At 38.4% G+C, this 11841-nt stretch overlaps 1 protein-coding gene across 14 annotated transcripts in view; it reads right to left on the bottom strand.

The window, feature by feature from the left end:
* Positions 1 to 11841, bottom strand: part of WASHC5 (WASH complex subunit 5) — a 71016-nt gene that overhangs the window by 37081 nt on the left and 22094 nt on the right. For all 14 annotated transcript variants that reach the window (XR_013635284.1, XM_078851422.1, XM_073330147.2 and 11 more), the window contains exons 17-28: positions 10656 to 10736; positions 9637 to 9738; positions 8754 to 8933; positions 7887 to 8011; positions 6200 to 6362; positions 5243 to 5345; positions 5080 to 5159; positions 2571 to 2674; positions 1863 to 1992; positions 1627 to 1723; positions 499 to 652; positions 102 to 189 (exon numbers count right to left, since the gene is read on the bottom strand). Coding sequence is in view for 13 of the 14 variants with exons in the window: in XM_078851422.1 (XP_078707548.1) it covers positions 102 to 189; positions 499 to 652; positions 1627 to 1723; positions 1863 to 1992; positions 2571 to 2674; positions 5080 to 5159; positions 5243 to 5345; positions 6200 to 6362; positions 7887 to 8011; positions 8754 to 8933; positions 9637 to 9738; positions 10656 to 10736 (1407 nt within the window). In the remaining variant the exon portion in view is untranslated. The remainder of the gene's footprint in view (positions 1 to 101; positions 190 to 498; positions 653 to 1626; positions 1724 to 1862; positions 1993 to 2570; positions 2675 to 5079; positions 5160 to 5242; positions 5346 to 6199; positions 6363 to 7886; positions 8012 to 8753; positions 8934 to 9636; positions 9739 to 10655; positions 10737 to 11841) is intronic.

The following is an 11841-nucleotide window of genomic DNA, read 5'->3' as shown; positions in this document are numbered from 1 at the left end:
ATGTACTTCCTTTGGTTTTGATGCCAGTTTACACTAGTTGAGGATATGGTGTATTTTAATGCTCTCCCAACACCATGCTGAATCCAAGTTTTCTTACTTACCCTTCTTGGTAACTTTGTATAACGAACATAATCTTCTAGGAACATAAGGGCACCCACTACATCAGCAGGCATTTCTGGTATCTTCTGGCTATAATACACAAATGCGCGCACACACACACACAAATGAAACTCAAGCAGCTGGACATTGTCTTTTTGACTAGCTAAGGTAAGTTTTGTTAAAAAAATACCAACCTCCCACATAATATTTATTCATGTAGGTCAGTGTACTGTGGGATATCACCACACACACAAAAAAGAGACTAGGACATGACACCTAAATATATGATTAAACATATTCTAATCAAATTACAGACTTAAAAAAAAAAAAAAAGAATGTTCAAATAAACTGAAAGTCCTACACAAAAGGGGACATTAAAATAAATGTGAAAAGAGATACCTTGTGCACTGCTCCATTGTTGAGCGAATAAACTGACCAATCAGAGCCAGAAATTGTTCAGTGTATCGTGAATGGAACTGTTTCAACAGAGTGAGGAGTCCAAGCACTAAAGGGGGCCAGTCAATTGGATCTGCTGGCTTTCTGCACACCATTCCTGAAAGGAAACCACCACATTTTCCCCTTTATTTTCACAAAAACATCCTTTATATCACAGCCAAACAAGAGTTATTCTCAAGAGGCTTCATGCTATTCCTGTTTTTACTTTTCATATGTTGGTCCCCGGGTTTGGGGGCATCAGATCAACCTTGTCAAATCCAACCCCAGCCACCCCAAATCCTGAAGGGCCCTCTCCACCTTGTAATTCATATGGGGCTGAAGACATGGCTTTTCACTCTAGTTAACAGTCATACAACTCCAAGGAACTAGATCCCAAGTTAGGTAGTTTTAAACTAACCAATAGGAAGAGCCTGAAAGAGGTAAGTTTCTAATTGGGGTGTAGCTTTTTAGAGAAAAGGGGTTAGGAGGAGGGGAAATACAGGGCTTACGGCACCTAAATCTAAAGAATGAGGAGCCATATTCTTATTTTCTCCTGCACTCTTCCCCCTCATCCTGTAGGGCCCAATCCAAAACCCAATTAAGTCAACTGAAGCCTTTCCATTGACTAAAATGGGGTTTGGATCAGGCTCACAGTTCCAAAGGTGAAGATGAAATCTCAAAACTTACCTCCCCATCTATTTAAGATGTACTTCTAGTATCTAAGTTCTCTGCCACATTAGCAGAACCCCGTAGCTAATGGACAGTAATACATTTTCTGCATTACTTTACTCATGTTAGGTGAAGCAGATGGTTGTGCATATTACCTATATTGTGTTTGGCCTTGTACATTCAATTATCACTGTTAAATATTTACAAAGAGGTCCTTTGTCACATCACGACTTACATATTGCAGTTAAACAGTAAGTTATAAATGGAGTTGTACATAGAGAGGCCAGAGAGGGTCTGGTTTGTGCTATATATAAAAACAAAAAATCTAGCCCATACATTTTAAGTCAAGAGCCGAATATCTTGAATACATCTACATTTACATAGAGTCCAACTGTTTTTATGTAATAACAATTTATACAATACCTAGATTTTTGTTGTACTGAAGTTTTGGCAGCTGGGCAATCAGAAATAGGAAGTTGACTGTGGGGAAATATGGGAGCCGTTTCGTAGTTATATATATCTGGGAAGAAAAAGGAACACACAGTGTTTACATGCTTATCAACAGAAGCTACACGAGGAAACCAAAATAACATAGACCTTATTTGTATCAGAACTTAATGTATGTATTGGCTAATATCACACAGTAGCATGCATCAGACCTTATTCAATGGGTTATGAATGCCAGCTGCTTCCAGATAGGCTGTGATTTCATACAAAAGTGTGTTGTCTTCTTTAGGGTAAGGCAATGACGGATTCTGATAATGGGCTTCAATGTCAGCCAAGATTGCTCTAAAATGGCAAAAAAGATAGAGATCAACTTTATCTATTTCATTATAAATGGACAGTTCAGTTAAAATAATAAATAATAATAATAATAATAGGCAAGCCTGAAGTCATGCTGCAATTGAGAAACAGGTCATATTAACAAAGTAAAAAGTTGCAGATATAGACTCTTGGAAATTGTTACAAGCAATAATCAAAGAAAAATAAACTGCTCTCAGTTTTTCAGATGCTCCTTTTACTAAGGGCATGTATTTCAGTGTTAGCACCAGCCAGGATCTGCACAATTAGAAGAAGTGAGAAAGCACAGAATATGGTGACATTTTTACATCACTGTTTATATCTCTTATCTAAGTTTGACTTGCATTTCAGATATATCCAAATATTGAATATATTCAAAAACTATCTTTTTATTGGCATTTAAATTAACAGCTAGTCGTGGCAACTATTGTTTCTGACTTTGCCAGTGGTTATCTGAATCCGAAACTGCCAAAAATTTGCCCACTTTTTTTTTTTTTTAAATTTGGCTCAATTCACAACAGCGATCACCACCACCTATAATGCTATCAAAGCATGCTGCTTCTTACTTATTGAGATTTTCCAGAGCGGCTGCCAAATGCTTGGAGTCGAACCTGCAGGAGTAATTTAATTCATTGGTAATTTGCCTTCTTAAAATTTGCATCTGACCAACCTGTAAAGGGTAAATAAATAAGTAAGTAATAATAAGGAAGTAGCGAAAACAATGTTTAATTTTTCAAAAAACAGAGAGAAAACATGTTTAACAGTAACCACTTACATTTATACAAAGCCTTATATCCAGAGAGACTTAATCCTTTACAAACTGATAAACTATTTTATATATCAAGCATCTGCCCACCAACGAAGTTGCACCCTGCATCTAGGTGAAATGTAGCGGCCTTTCTATAGACCAGAGCAGCTGCATTAGAGAGTAGTTTAAGAAAGAAATTTGAACTAGTGATTCTCAAGTGTTTTCATATTAGGGGCTATTTCTCAATATAGCAAGAGTTTCAAAGCACATCTACCCTCCTGTACTCTTCATCCTGATCCCTCCTTGACCTGTGCCACGTATACTGCTTGGATACATGACAAAAGAAAGTATTAAGGGGACAAGGTGAAAAGACCCGTGACGTGAGGGATGTAACTAGTTGATGTCATCTGATTTTGTATCTGTGCTATTTATTCCCTCGCCCAAATACTTAATCTCTTCTAGTTTCCTGCAGTCTTCATTGATCTTTAAGTCACTTTGCAGTTTGAGTCTCATATGTGTTTAATAATAGAGTCATGGGGTCATTGATTATGGTAAAATGTACACTAGTAAAACACCCACCAGACATATAAAAGTCAGCAAGACAGGGAAAAAGAGGTGTTTGTTAGAGTTTAGCGGGTCAAACATAAAAGCTTTTGGATACCATCAAGAGATCCCTGGACAGAGCTACAACAAACTGCAAGTATAAGCACTTGAAAACTGTTGAATGCTTCACCATTGTGATGAAAGCAGCTCTGAGAAATCCTGCTTTATGCCTGAAGCTGAAGAAGTTATTTTAAGCCAGAAAGTGTTATTGCTCAAGTTGGTATTTGGCCCAGACACCAGGGCTGAGTACCCCTCCCCTTGCAGAAAATGCCATGGGATCACTAATGACCGCAAGCGGCCAAAGTATAGGTTTTGCCTTTCAGAAACACAGCACCTCTAGCAATGCAGCTATGTGATTTGGAAATACTAACAAAGAAAAGATTCACCAGCACCACTTTAGGCAGCACCTTGGGATTTCCTTAGAGAACTCCCATCCCATTACTGACTTGGCTCAGTCCTGCTTAACGTGTAATACACTACAGGATCACTGGAAGAGGCAGAACAATTACCGATTCTACTTTTCTAAAATAATTACATTAAAATATGTAACTGTGACAGTCTGTACCCCTATGTTCACCCCTTTTACAAGACTATGATAAATATTGCACAAAGTATGTCTTATTTGAAAACTCATAATTTGCTGATCATTATTGTCCTGGTATAATATGTGCGGCAACATCGCATGTAAAGTTATAAGATTCCTCTGTATGGTATTACCAAGACTTGTTCCAAGTCTGGAGGGAGCAGCCACAAACCAGTTCCCCAAAGACAAAGGTTAGCCAATGCATCAGCCAGGTGTCAACAAAATCAAATTGACCATTGCCTGGTTAAGTGGCCATTTTTTGGCAGGAAAGAGGATGTGGGTGAAAATCTACATCTTGACAAAAAGTCAGCTGAGGGTTCCCGTCCACACAGACTTTTTGTCTCCTGAACCTCAGCTGGAGATGATTCTCAAAGAAGAGAGAAAGCTGTAAGAAAGAGGAGCAGATGCCCCAAATGATTCCTCCCTTTCTCTCTACTCATGGCATCAACAACACTTGAAGAACAAAGGAAGCAGCACTGGACTGGGGGAGGGATCCTGACTGAAAGGAATTCAGCCAGTAAGAATACTGAAATGTGGTGAATTTTGCTTTGAATTCACTTACCTTGTTAAGTTAGGGATTAGTCGTGTTTTACTTTTATTTTCATGTAACCAATTCTGATTTTTATGTCTCCTTACTTGTAATCACTTAAAATCTACCTTTTGTACTTATTAAGCTTGTTTTATTGTTTTATCTAAACCAGCGTGCTTGGGATTGAAGAGTTTGAGAAACTCCATTTGGGATAAGAGGATTTGTGCATATAATTTTCTATTAATAAAATGATGGACTTTATATGAACTTGTATCAAGAAGAGAGCTAGGCAATATAAAATTATGGGGAACGTCTGGGACTGTGAATTTGCTGGTGTTGCTCTGCTATGTAATGCATGAGTGGCTGGTTATAGCACTCAAAGTATAACTGGGAGTAACTTACATACCGGAGGCTGGGTGTGAGTAGACCAGAATTAGTAGCTCTCACAGTGAAACAGTGTAAAAAGCACCCCAGGTTGGAGAACTGAGGGGGGACAGCTGTTCATCAGTCCAGATTGTACCCTGGGTAATGTCCCAATAACAAATACCACACAGTTCCTGAAGTGCACTGTGCTCAGCAGTGGGAAAAAAAAAAAAGTTATAACAAATGTACCTTCATTATGGCATCAAGATATACAGCCCAGATCTTCTGAGTTTTGGCAACTGCTGCAGAATAAATTTTGCTAGAATTTGCTGCAACAAAGAAACGTCGAGTAAGTACATTCAGAAATCCTATAACAACTAGCTTTCCAGAAGCCTGCATCTGAGGCACTTACCTACAATTCCTTTGAGAGGGCTGACCACATTCATAAGAGATCTTAATGCTTCCTGTACAGTTCTGTCTCTTTGTATATTTTTCTGAAACATACTGAGGAAATTCTAAAAACAAATGAGCAGATATTACATACACACAAAATATGCTTTATCTTAGTAGCACAATATAGGGATTATAGCAATGAGATCAACATTTTTTTAACAGCAATTGTGTTATTATAGGGAGAGTAGGGTAGGAAAATTCTCCCGGACAAAGGCTAAAGAATATCATGGTTAATCTTTCTACTTCACTGGTATTAGGACACCAACCTGCTGCTCCCATTAGTGAATAATTCTTGAGGAACCAACCTTTTGCTTACCTTATTTAGCTTTTAAAGAAGTTCCCATTTCACTTATGCATTAAAATGTTTCATTCATTTTTTGCCAGACCATAGTATTAATTTAAGCTGCTTTGGAGTTATTTGAATAAAGGACTTGATTTCAAGTATGGATGTTGTCAGAAAAAGATTATGTAGAATTGACACCTTACTTATTTAGTAAAAACAATATATCATTCAGCTAAGCACAAAGAATCCAATTTTTTGAAGAAAAAAAAAAAAAAAGAAAAAGAAAAACATAGGCTGACCCAAGGTCAACATTAAATTATACCAGGACACGAAAACGATACCCCTCTAGTACTTACTCCCCACACGTCACCCATTTAACCTGTAAACTACTGTAACAGCACTTAAACCAAAGCAACAGCTCTGACATTTTGTCCATCTGATATCTAGGATTTTATCTTTGTGAAGAATACTTGTTTGGATTCAAATGTGTTTGACGCAAAAACTCTTCTTATAAAAGGCTGGCAAGAGTGATCAAACATTACAGTATTGGTTTTTAAGTGGCAAATGCCCACTAAAACAAATTCCCGAGCACTAAGACAGAATGTTCCTTAAAAATGGAAGCTCAAACGTTACCTGCAGCTCCTTCACAATCATGAAACAGAGCAGTCTGTCTAGACCATTCAGACCAAAAGTGCCTAAAGTGTCTTGAATCTCTGAGAAGAGACGACTGTTAGTTACTTCCTGATGAGTTTTCATATCATACCATGTGTTCATTTGGTCAATGTAACAGGTGACTCTAAAGGAAAATTCAGAAACAAAACAACTTTTTTTAGAAGTGCTAGGTGCAGTTTCTAAGAGGCCCTTGTGCCCCAGAATCTCTTGGTGCCAATTAGCACAGGGCACAGAAGTTACATGGATCCTCTGGGTCTGGTATCTATATACTAGTTCACTAAACTATGTCATGTAAGGTTTCTAATGAAAGCCTGCATCACACTGATCCTCAATTGTTGTGAAATGTATGTATGGATGATAGATAAGGAGTTGTGTGTTTATAGGCACACACAGAAAGTTATGTTCTTAAGGTCTGTGGCTTGGGGCTAATCACCAAAAGGTGAGAAACAGGTTTCTTTCATGTAGACGATGTTTCTCCATTGTCTGTCTATATGTAATTGAGTATCATATACTTTACAATGAATTTCTATTTACAGTCTGAGCAAAATGCTAAGCACATGATTGCAGAATTTCCAGGGGAGATCCTAAAGAGGAAAACAGAAGAAGCTGGGGTTATCAGTTTGTAAGTGCCGACACTGGATTTTTCGACTATAACTGCAGAGACAGAGATAAACTCTGCAGCTTTGCACTGAGGAGGTAAGAGGACAGAGTGCTTGTCTCATGAATGGAAGATCACAGCGAAGTCTGGCTGTCAATATGCTGGAAGGATTTAGGGTGAGCTTTTGCTCTATATGACATGACAGTGTCTTGTTAGTTAAGTTTAGTCTCTAGTATGCGTGTTATGATTTTATTTTACATGCAATCCTTTGTTTCCAATATTTCTGCTCACTAACATTTGAATCTCTGTTCTTGGTTAAATAAACATACACTTAATTTCTCTACAAACAAATCTAAGGGCTGTGTGTCAAGCAGAGCTGTGTTCTACAGTGGAACTGGTAAACTAAGCTGTACTCTTCCTTTGGAAACAGGATCTGGTAATTCTGTGAGTGTCCAGTGGAACAGCAGCTGGGCACTCCAGGGAGATGCTCAGAAGAATCAGGGGTTGGAGTGTGCCTACCGTTAACCTGTACAGAGACAGCAGGGCCTGCGGAGGCCTGGGAGGCAGTGCTCGTGTTGCCAGAGGCTGATGGAGCTGGGGAACTGACCCAAAGCAGGCATAAACAAGGCTTCCTCGTGCTAAGAACAGGTGGTAGTGAGGTGACTCACAACCCTGGGTACCCCCAGGAAGTGCTACAGACTTAACTTAGCAAGTTAAGTTACTCAGACAGACATTAGACATGAACTGGCCATAGGTGCCAGACGATCTCTGGGCACTCTCTCCGATGCCAAATCCTGCCACTTTTACTGGGTCTGTGTCATCTGTTTGTTTGTTTTTTGGTAACACTTTAAAGCATTGTTCCTGGGCTAATCTTAAAAGTACAGGATAGATTTGGGAAAGTTCTTTCTTCTGAATATTTAAACAGCAGAGACCACCACCAAGGAAAATGTATACGGATTACAAGGGAGCAAATACGTCAGCATTACGAAAAGGGGATTCAAATAATGCAGTGCATGAACTATAATGCAGTTTGAGACATATGGTACTCACTTCGGGTCTGTGATCCTCAGTATTTCTCTGCAAAGCCGACCAATAAATGTTATAGATTCATCCACAGGTGTGAATTTGGGTATTGGAATATGGGTGGACTGGTATATACTTTGCCAGTCTTGAATCTGAAAAACACATTTTAGAATAATTTTTCAACTCTATCCTTGTTCCCTTTCAATTTGGCTTCAGAGAATTATTTTGCTTTTCTTGAAGAACAACAGTGAACAGGAATCTGTACAAGCGAGATCGAAGAGAAGTGGTAAGGAAGAATGGGGCTAACATGAATAAGGACAAGTAACACTAGAAGATTATATCTTCTGCTTTTATACAGAGTATGCATTTGCCCTCTTGCTAGCTATGTTCACAACTGGGGGTCTCGGCAGCTGTCCAGATTTTGTCATGATGATCAGGTAGCAGCCGTATCCAGTGCAGCCTAACTATTCTTCTAGGATATGGGGGTTAAATAAGGGCTAGGCTCGTTTGGTTTATTTTCTGTTACATTTCAATTAGTATTTCTTGGTTTTTTGGGCAGGGTGTAGGGAGGAGAGGAAGGGTTATTCTTGATTTTATTGTTTTATGACTGTATTTTAAAATCGTCTCAAACTATAAGATCTTTGGGGAAGTGACCATTATTTTGCTTCGTGTGTGTACAGTGCTTTGCATAGTGGTGTCCGGATCTCTGAACAAGCCAAAAAAAGCACCAATTTTTTCCTTCTATGTGTTCAGCATATGAAGTTGATAATCAATCTCAATTTTGTCTGGATGGAGCGTGCATAATTAATTACACATTCACTCATGTGGCATGAACGTCCAAATTTAAAGACATTTATGAACTGTAACAATCTTGATCAACCAGCATCACTGTACCTTTGTTCTTAGGAAGTTATTGCACTCCTGTTCCACGTTATAGTTGATAATGCGGGACACTTCTTCTTGCCAAATCTTTAAACCATAAATGTTGACATAATCCTGGATGTACTCAAAAGATCGATGGAATCCGTCCATGGTAGCTGCCATGTCTTTCAGTTTTGGCATCAGTTCACTTGGCTGTAGAAAAGGAGATCAGTTAAAGAATCCTGAAGATGCAGTATACAAAAGGAATGGATAATGACTTGTTTTTAAGTGTTACAGTGGAAAACAACCTAACAAAAGTTCAAAATGTGGTCTATTTAGGCTTTCATACCATGCCAATCTAAAGGGCATATGGGCACCAGAAGTGAACTGTTTTAAGAAACTTATAAAGGTTAGTTGAAAATTCAATTTATTAACACAATCATAATATGAACTGAAATGTTCACAACTTCCAAGAGTCATGTCCAGATTACTAAACCTCCCTTTCCAGGAACAATTGAGTGCTTCACCACCACCTAAAGCAGCGCAGGGAACTGTTTTTCTTAGATAGACCCTTTATGTGGGCTGAGTTATATTATCAGCTGTTGCAGGAAAACAAAGAACTCTGAACTCTGGGTTGGTAGGTAAGTGAAGAAAGGAATTTAAAACAAATTTGTTGCACAAGTTATATCTACTCTTACAGATTCCCTTAATGATGTGTGATTTCAGTTAACTGTATTTCAATTTCACATTAAACTTCTTAAAGATAAAATGAAATGCTTTAAGATGTTCATTACGTACAATACACAAACCTATGTGTACAAAGCTAGAAGCTATTTGAAAAGGTCCAGTACAGCAAGTTCCACTCAAGTTCACATACAGAAAGAAAGAAACAAAACCAACTCTACTTGTACAGCACCTTGGCTCTAGGGTTAAAGGTGAGTCCCCTGTGAAGAGCCAGAGCTACTCGTTTGACTAGCTCCTTCCTTATTCCATCCTCTAACAACTGCTTTGGATCCACCTGGGTAAAAAGAAACACAAGATTCCTCAGAAAGTCAGAAAAAAGGATTTACTAAACATACAAGTATTTAATCTAAGAAACAAATTACTTTTAAATGATCATGGCTTGAAGTGTGGCAGCAAGCGAGCTTATCAAACACTGGTGAACTGTGTATTATGTGCCTCCTCTAAAGGGAGAGAATAACTTCTAATACTTTGAGCTAATAGAGTTACTTCTTTAAATCAAGGGGTTTGTGCTCAACATCCTAACTTTAAACACTGTTGATGACCTTTGGGAAGGGAATGTTATACATGTGGCGCAGCAGAGCACACATAAGAAGTTTCTATTGTCTCGACGCTGCTGGCAGTAGACTTGTTCTTTATGTAGGAAGAATGGATCCCACTCAGATGAAGAAACTGCTCTTTAAAAAGGCTTTATAGCAAGGGTTCTCAAACTAGGGGTCGGGTCTCCTCAGGGGGTCACAAGGTTATTACACAGGAGGTCGTGAGCTGTCAACCTCCATCCCAAACCCCGTTTTGCCTCCAGCATTTATAATGGTGTTAAATATATAAAAAAGTGTTCTTAATTTGTAAGTGGGGGGGTCGCACTCAGAGGCTTGCTATGTGAAAGGGGTCACCAGTAAAAAAAAGTTTGAGAGCCACTGCTTTACAATAACATTAAATGTAGAATAAATGCACCAAATACTAAAGCCCTTGGCAAGTCTGTGCTCAGTTGGAGTTGTGGGCATTCAGCACCTCTAAAACTTAGGCCATTTATTTAGGTGTCCAACTTTAGGCACTCAGGTTTGAAAACTTTGGTCAAACTATTTCCTGTTTCTCTTTGTTTTTGCCTTGTAAGCTTGTTTGAGTGCTGATTTTTGAGAATGTTATGGTTAAGTGCTAAATGCTTTCAAAGAGTTACATCCACTGTGACATTACCTTGATGATACCAACCAAAGTAGTTTTCATCATAAGGATACCTTCGGTGAAAATTGAAATGGCATGGGTTAGCTTGGCAACCTTTAATGAGAAGAAAGGAAACTAATAATTAAAATGTAACAATAGTTCAGGTACAATCACTGCAAAATGAAATAACTAATCAAATCAATTCTTGTTAAGTGCGAACTTCCTATTTTACAGCAAAGTCACTGTCACACTTTTTAATAGATGTGATTTACATCAAAATGGATTAGTTTTTCCTTTCATGTAAATTCAAGTGGGTCTTTTAAGAGCAAACCAAGAAACAAAGGTGTTTCTTAGAGGCTTAATAACTATCAGGGAGATTTTCAAAAGGCACGAATGACAGGTAGATGCCTTGCTCTGTCTAGGTACACAATTCAAAGTTATGTAAAATGGAAGCAATTGTTTGGGAGTCAAAATGGTGACACTGCTTTAAATAAACTGTTTTTAAATGTCATTTCACAGTAGTGACTGTTGCCAGCAACAGGCCCAATCCAGCAGTCCTTATTCAGACAACACTCCTGTTGACTTAATAGAATTTAGTGATTTTGGTCAATGGTACAATTTTTACATTTCTAGTGCACTACTATTAATAATCAGATAGAGAGTATGCATGTGCTTAGCACTGCATGATCAAGTAAGGCACACTTTTTCCTGAAAGAGCTTAGAAGCTAGTTGAGACAACAGGGTTGTGAAGAAATCATTACTGAAGGCTTTGCGGAAGAAGAGCATTTTGAGGAGGGATGGGAAGGAAGAGGAATTACTACTTGAAAAAACAAAAACAAAAACAAAACAAAACCTCCTCTATCTTAAGGTTTAAAGATGGTGACTAAACCCAGTATGCCAATCTGAATTTCAGCTTAATGTGAATGCACCAGACGTTTGTATAAGTTACATGAAAATAATGCAGATTTCAGATGTCAGGGTAGACCTTGACTGAAAGCATCAATCAGATGCAATGACTATGTGAGAGATTTATACTTTAGGCCACATGCTGTCGTGTTGCACATGGAACTCCCGCTGAGGTCAGTGAGAGTTTTGGTAAAAACTGCAGGAAGGACACAGTAAAAAGAACAGGAGTACTTGTGGCACCTTAGAGACTAAACAAATTTATTTGAGCATAAGCTTTCGTGGGCTACAGCCCACTTCATCGGATGCATAGAAT

Source organism: Lepidochelys kempii, chromosome 2 (assembly GCF_965140285.1).
Source record: "Lepidochelys kempii isolate rLepKem1 chromosome 2, rLepKem1.hap1, whole genome shotgun sequence".
Classification (NCBI taxonomy): Eukaryota; Metazoa; Chordata; order Testudines; family Cheloniidae; genus Lepidochelys; species Lepidochelys kempii.
This window is presented reverse-complemented; position numbering and strand designations above follow the sequence as displayed.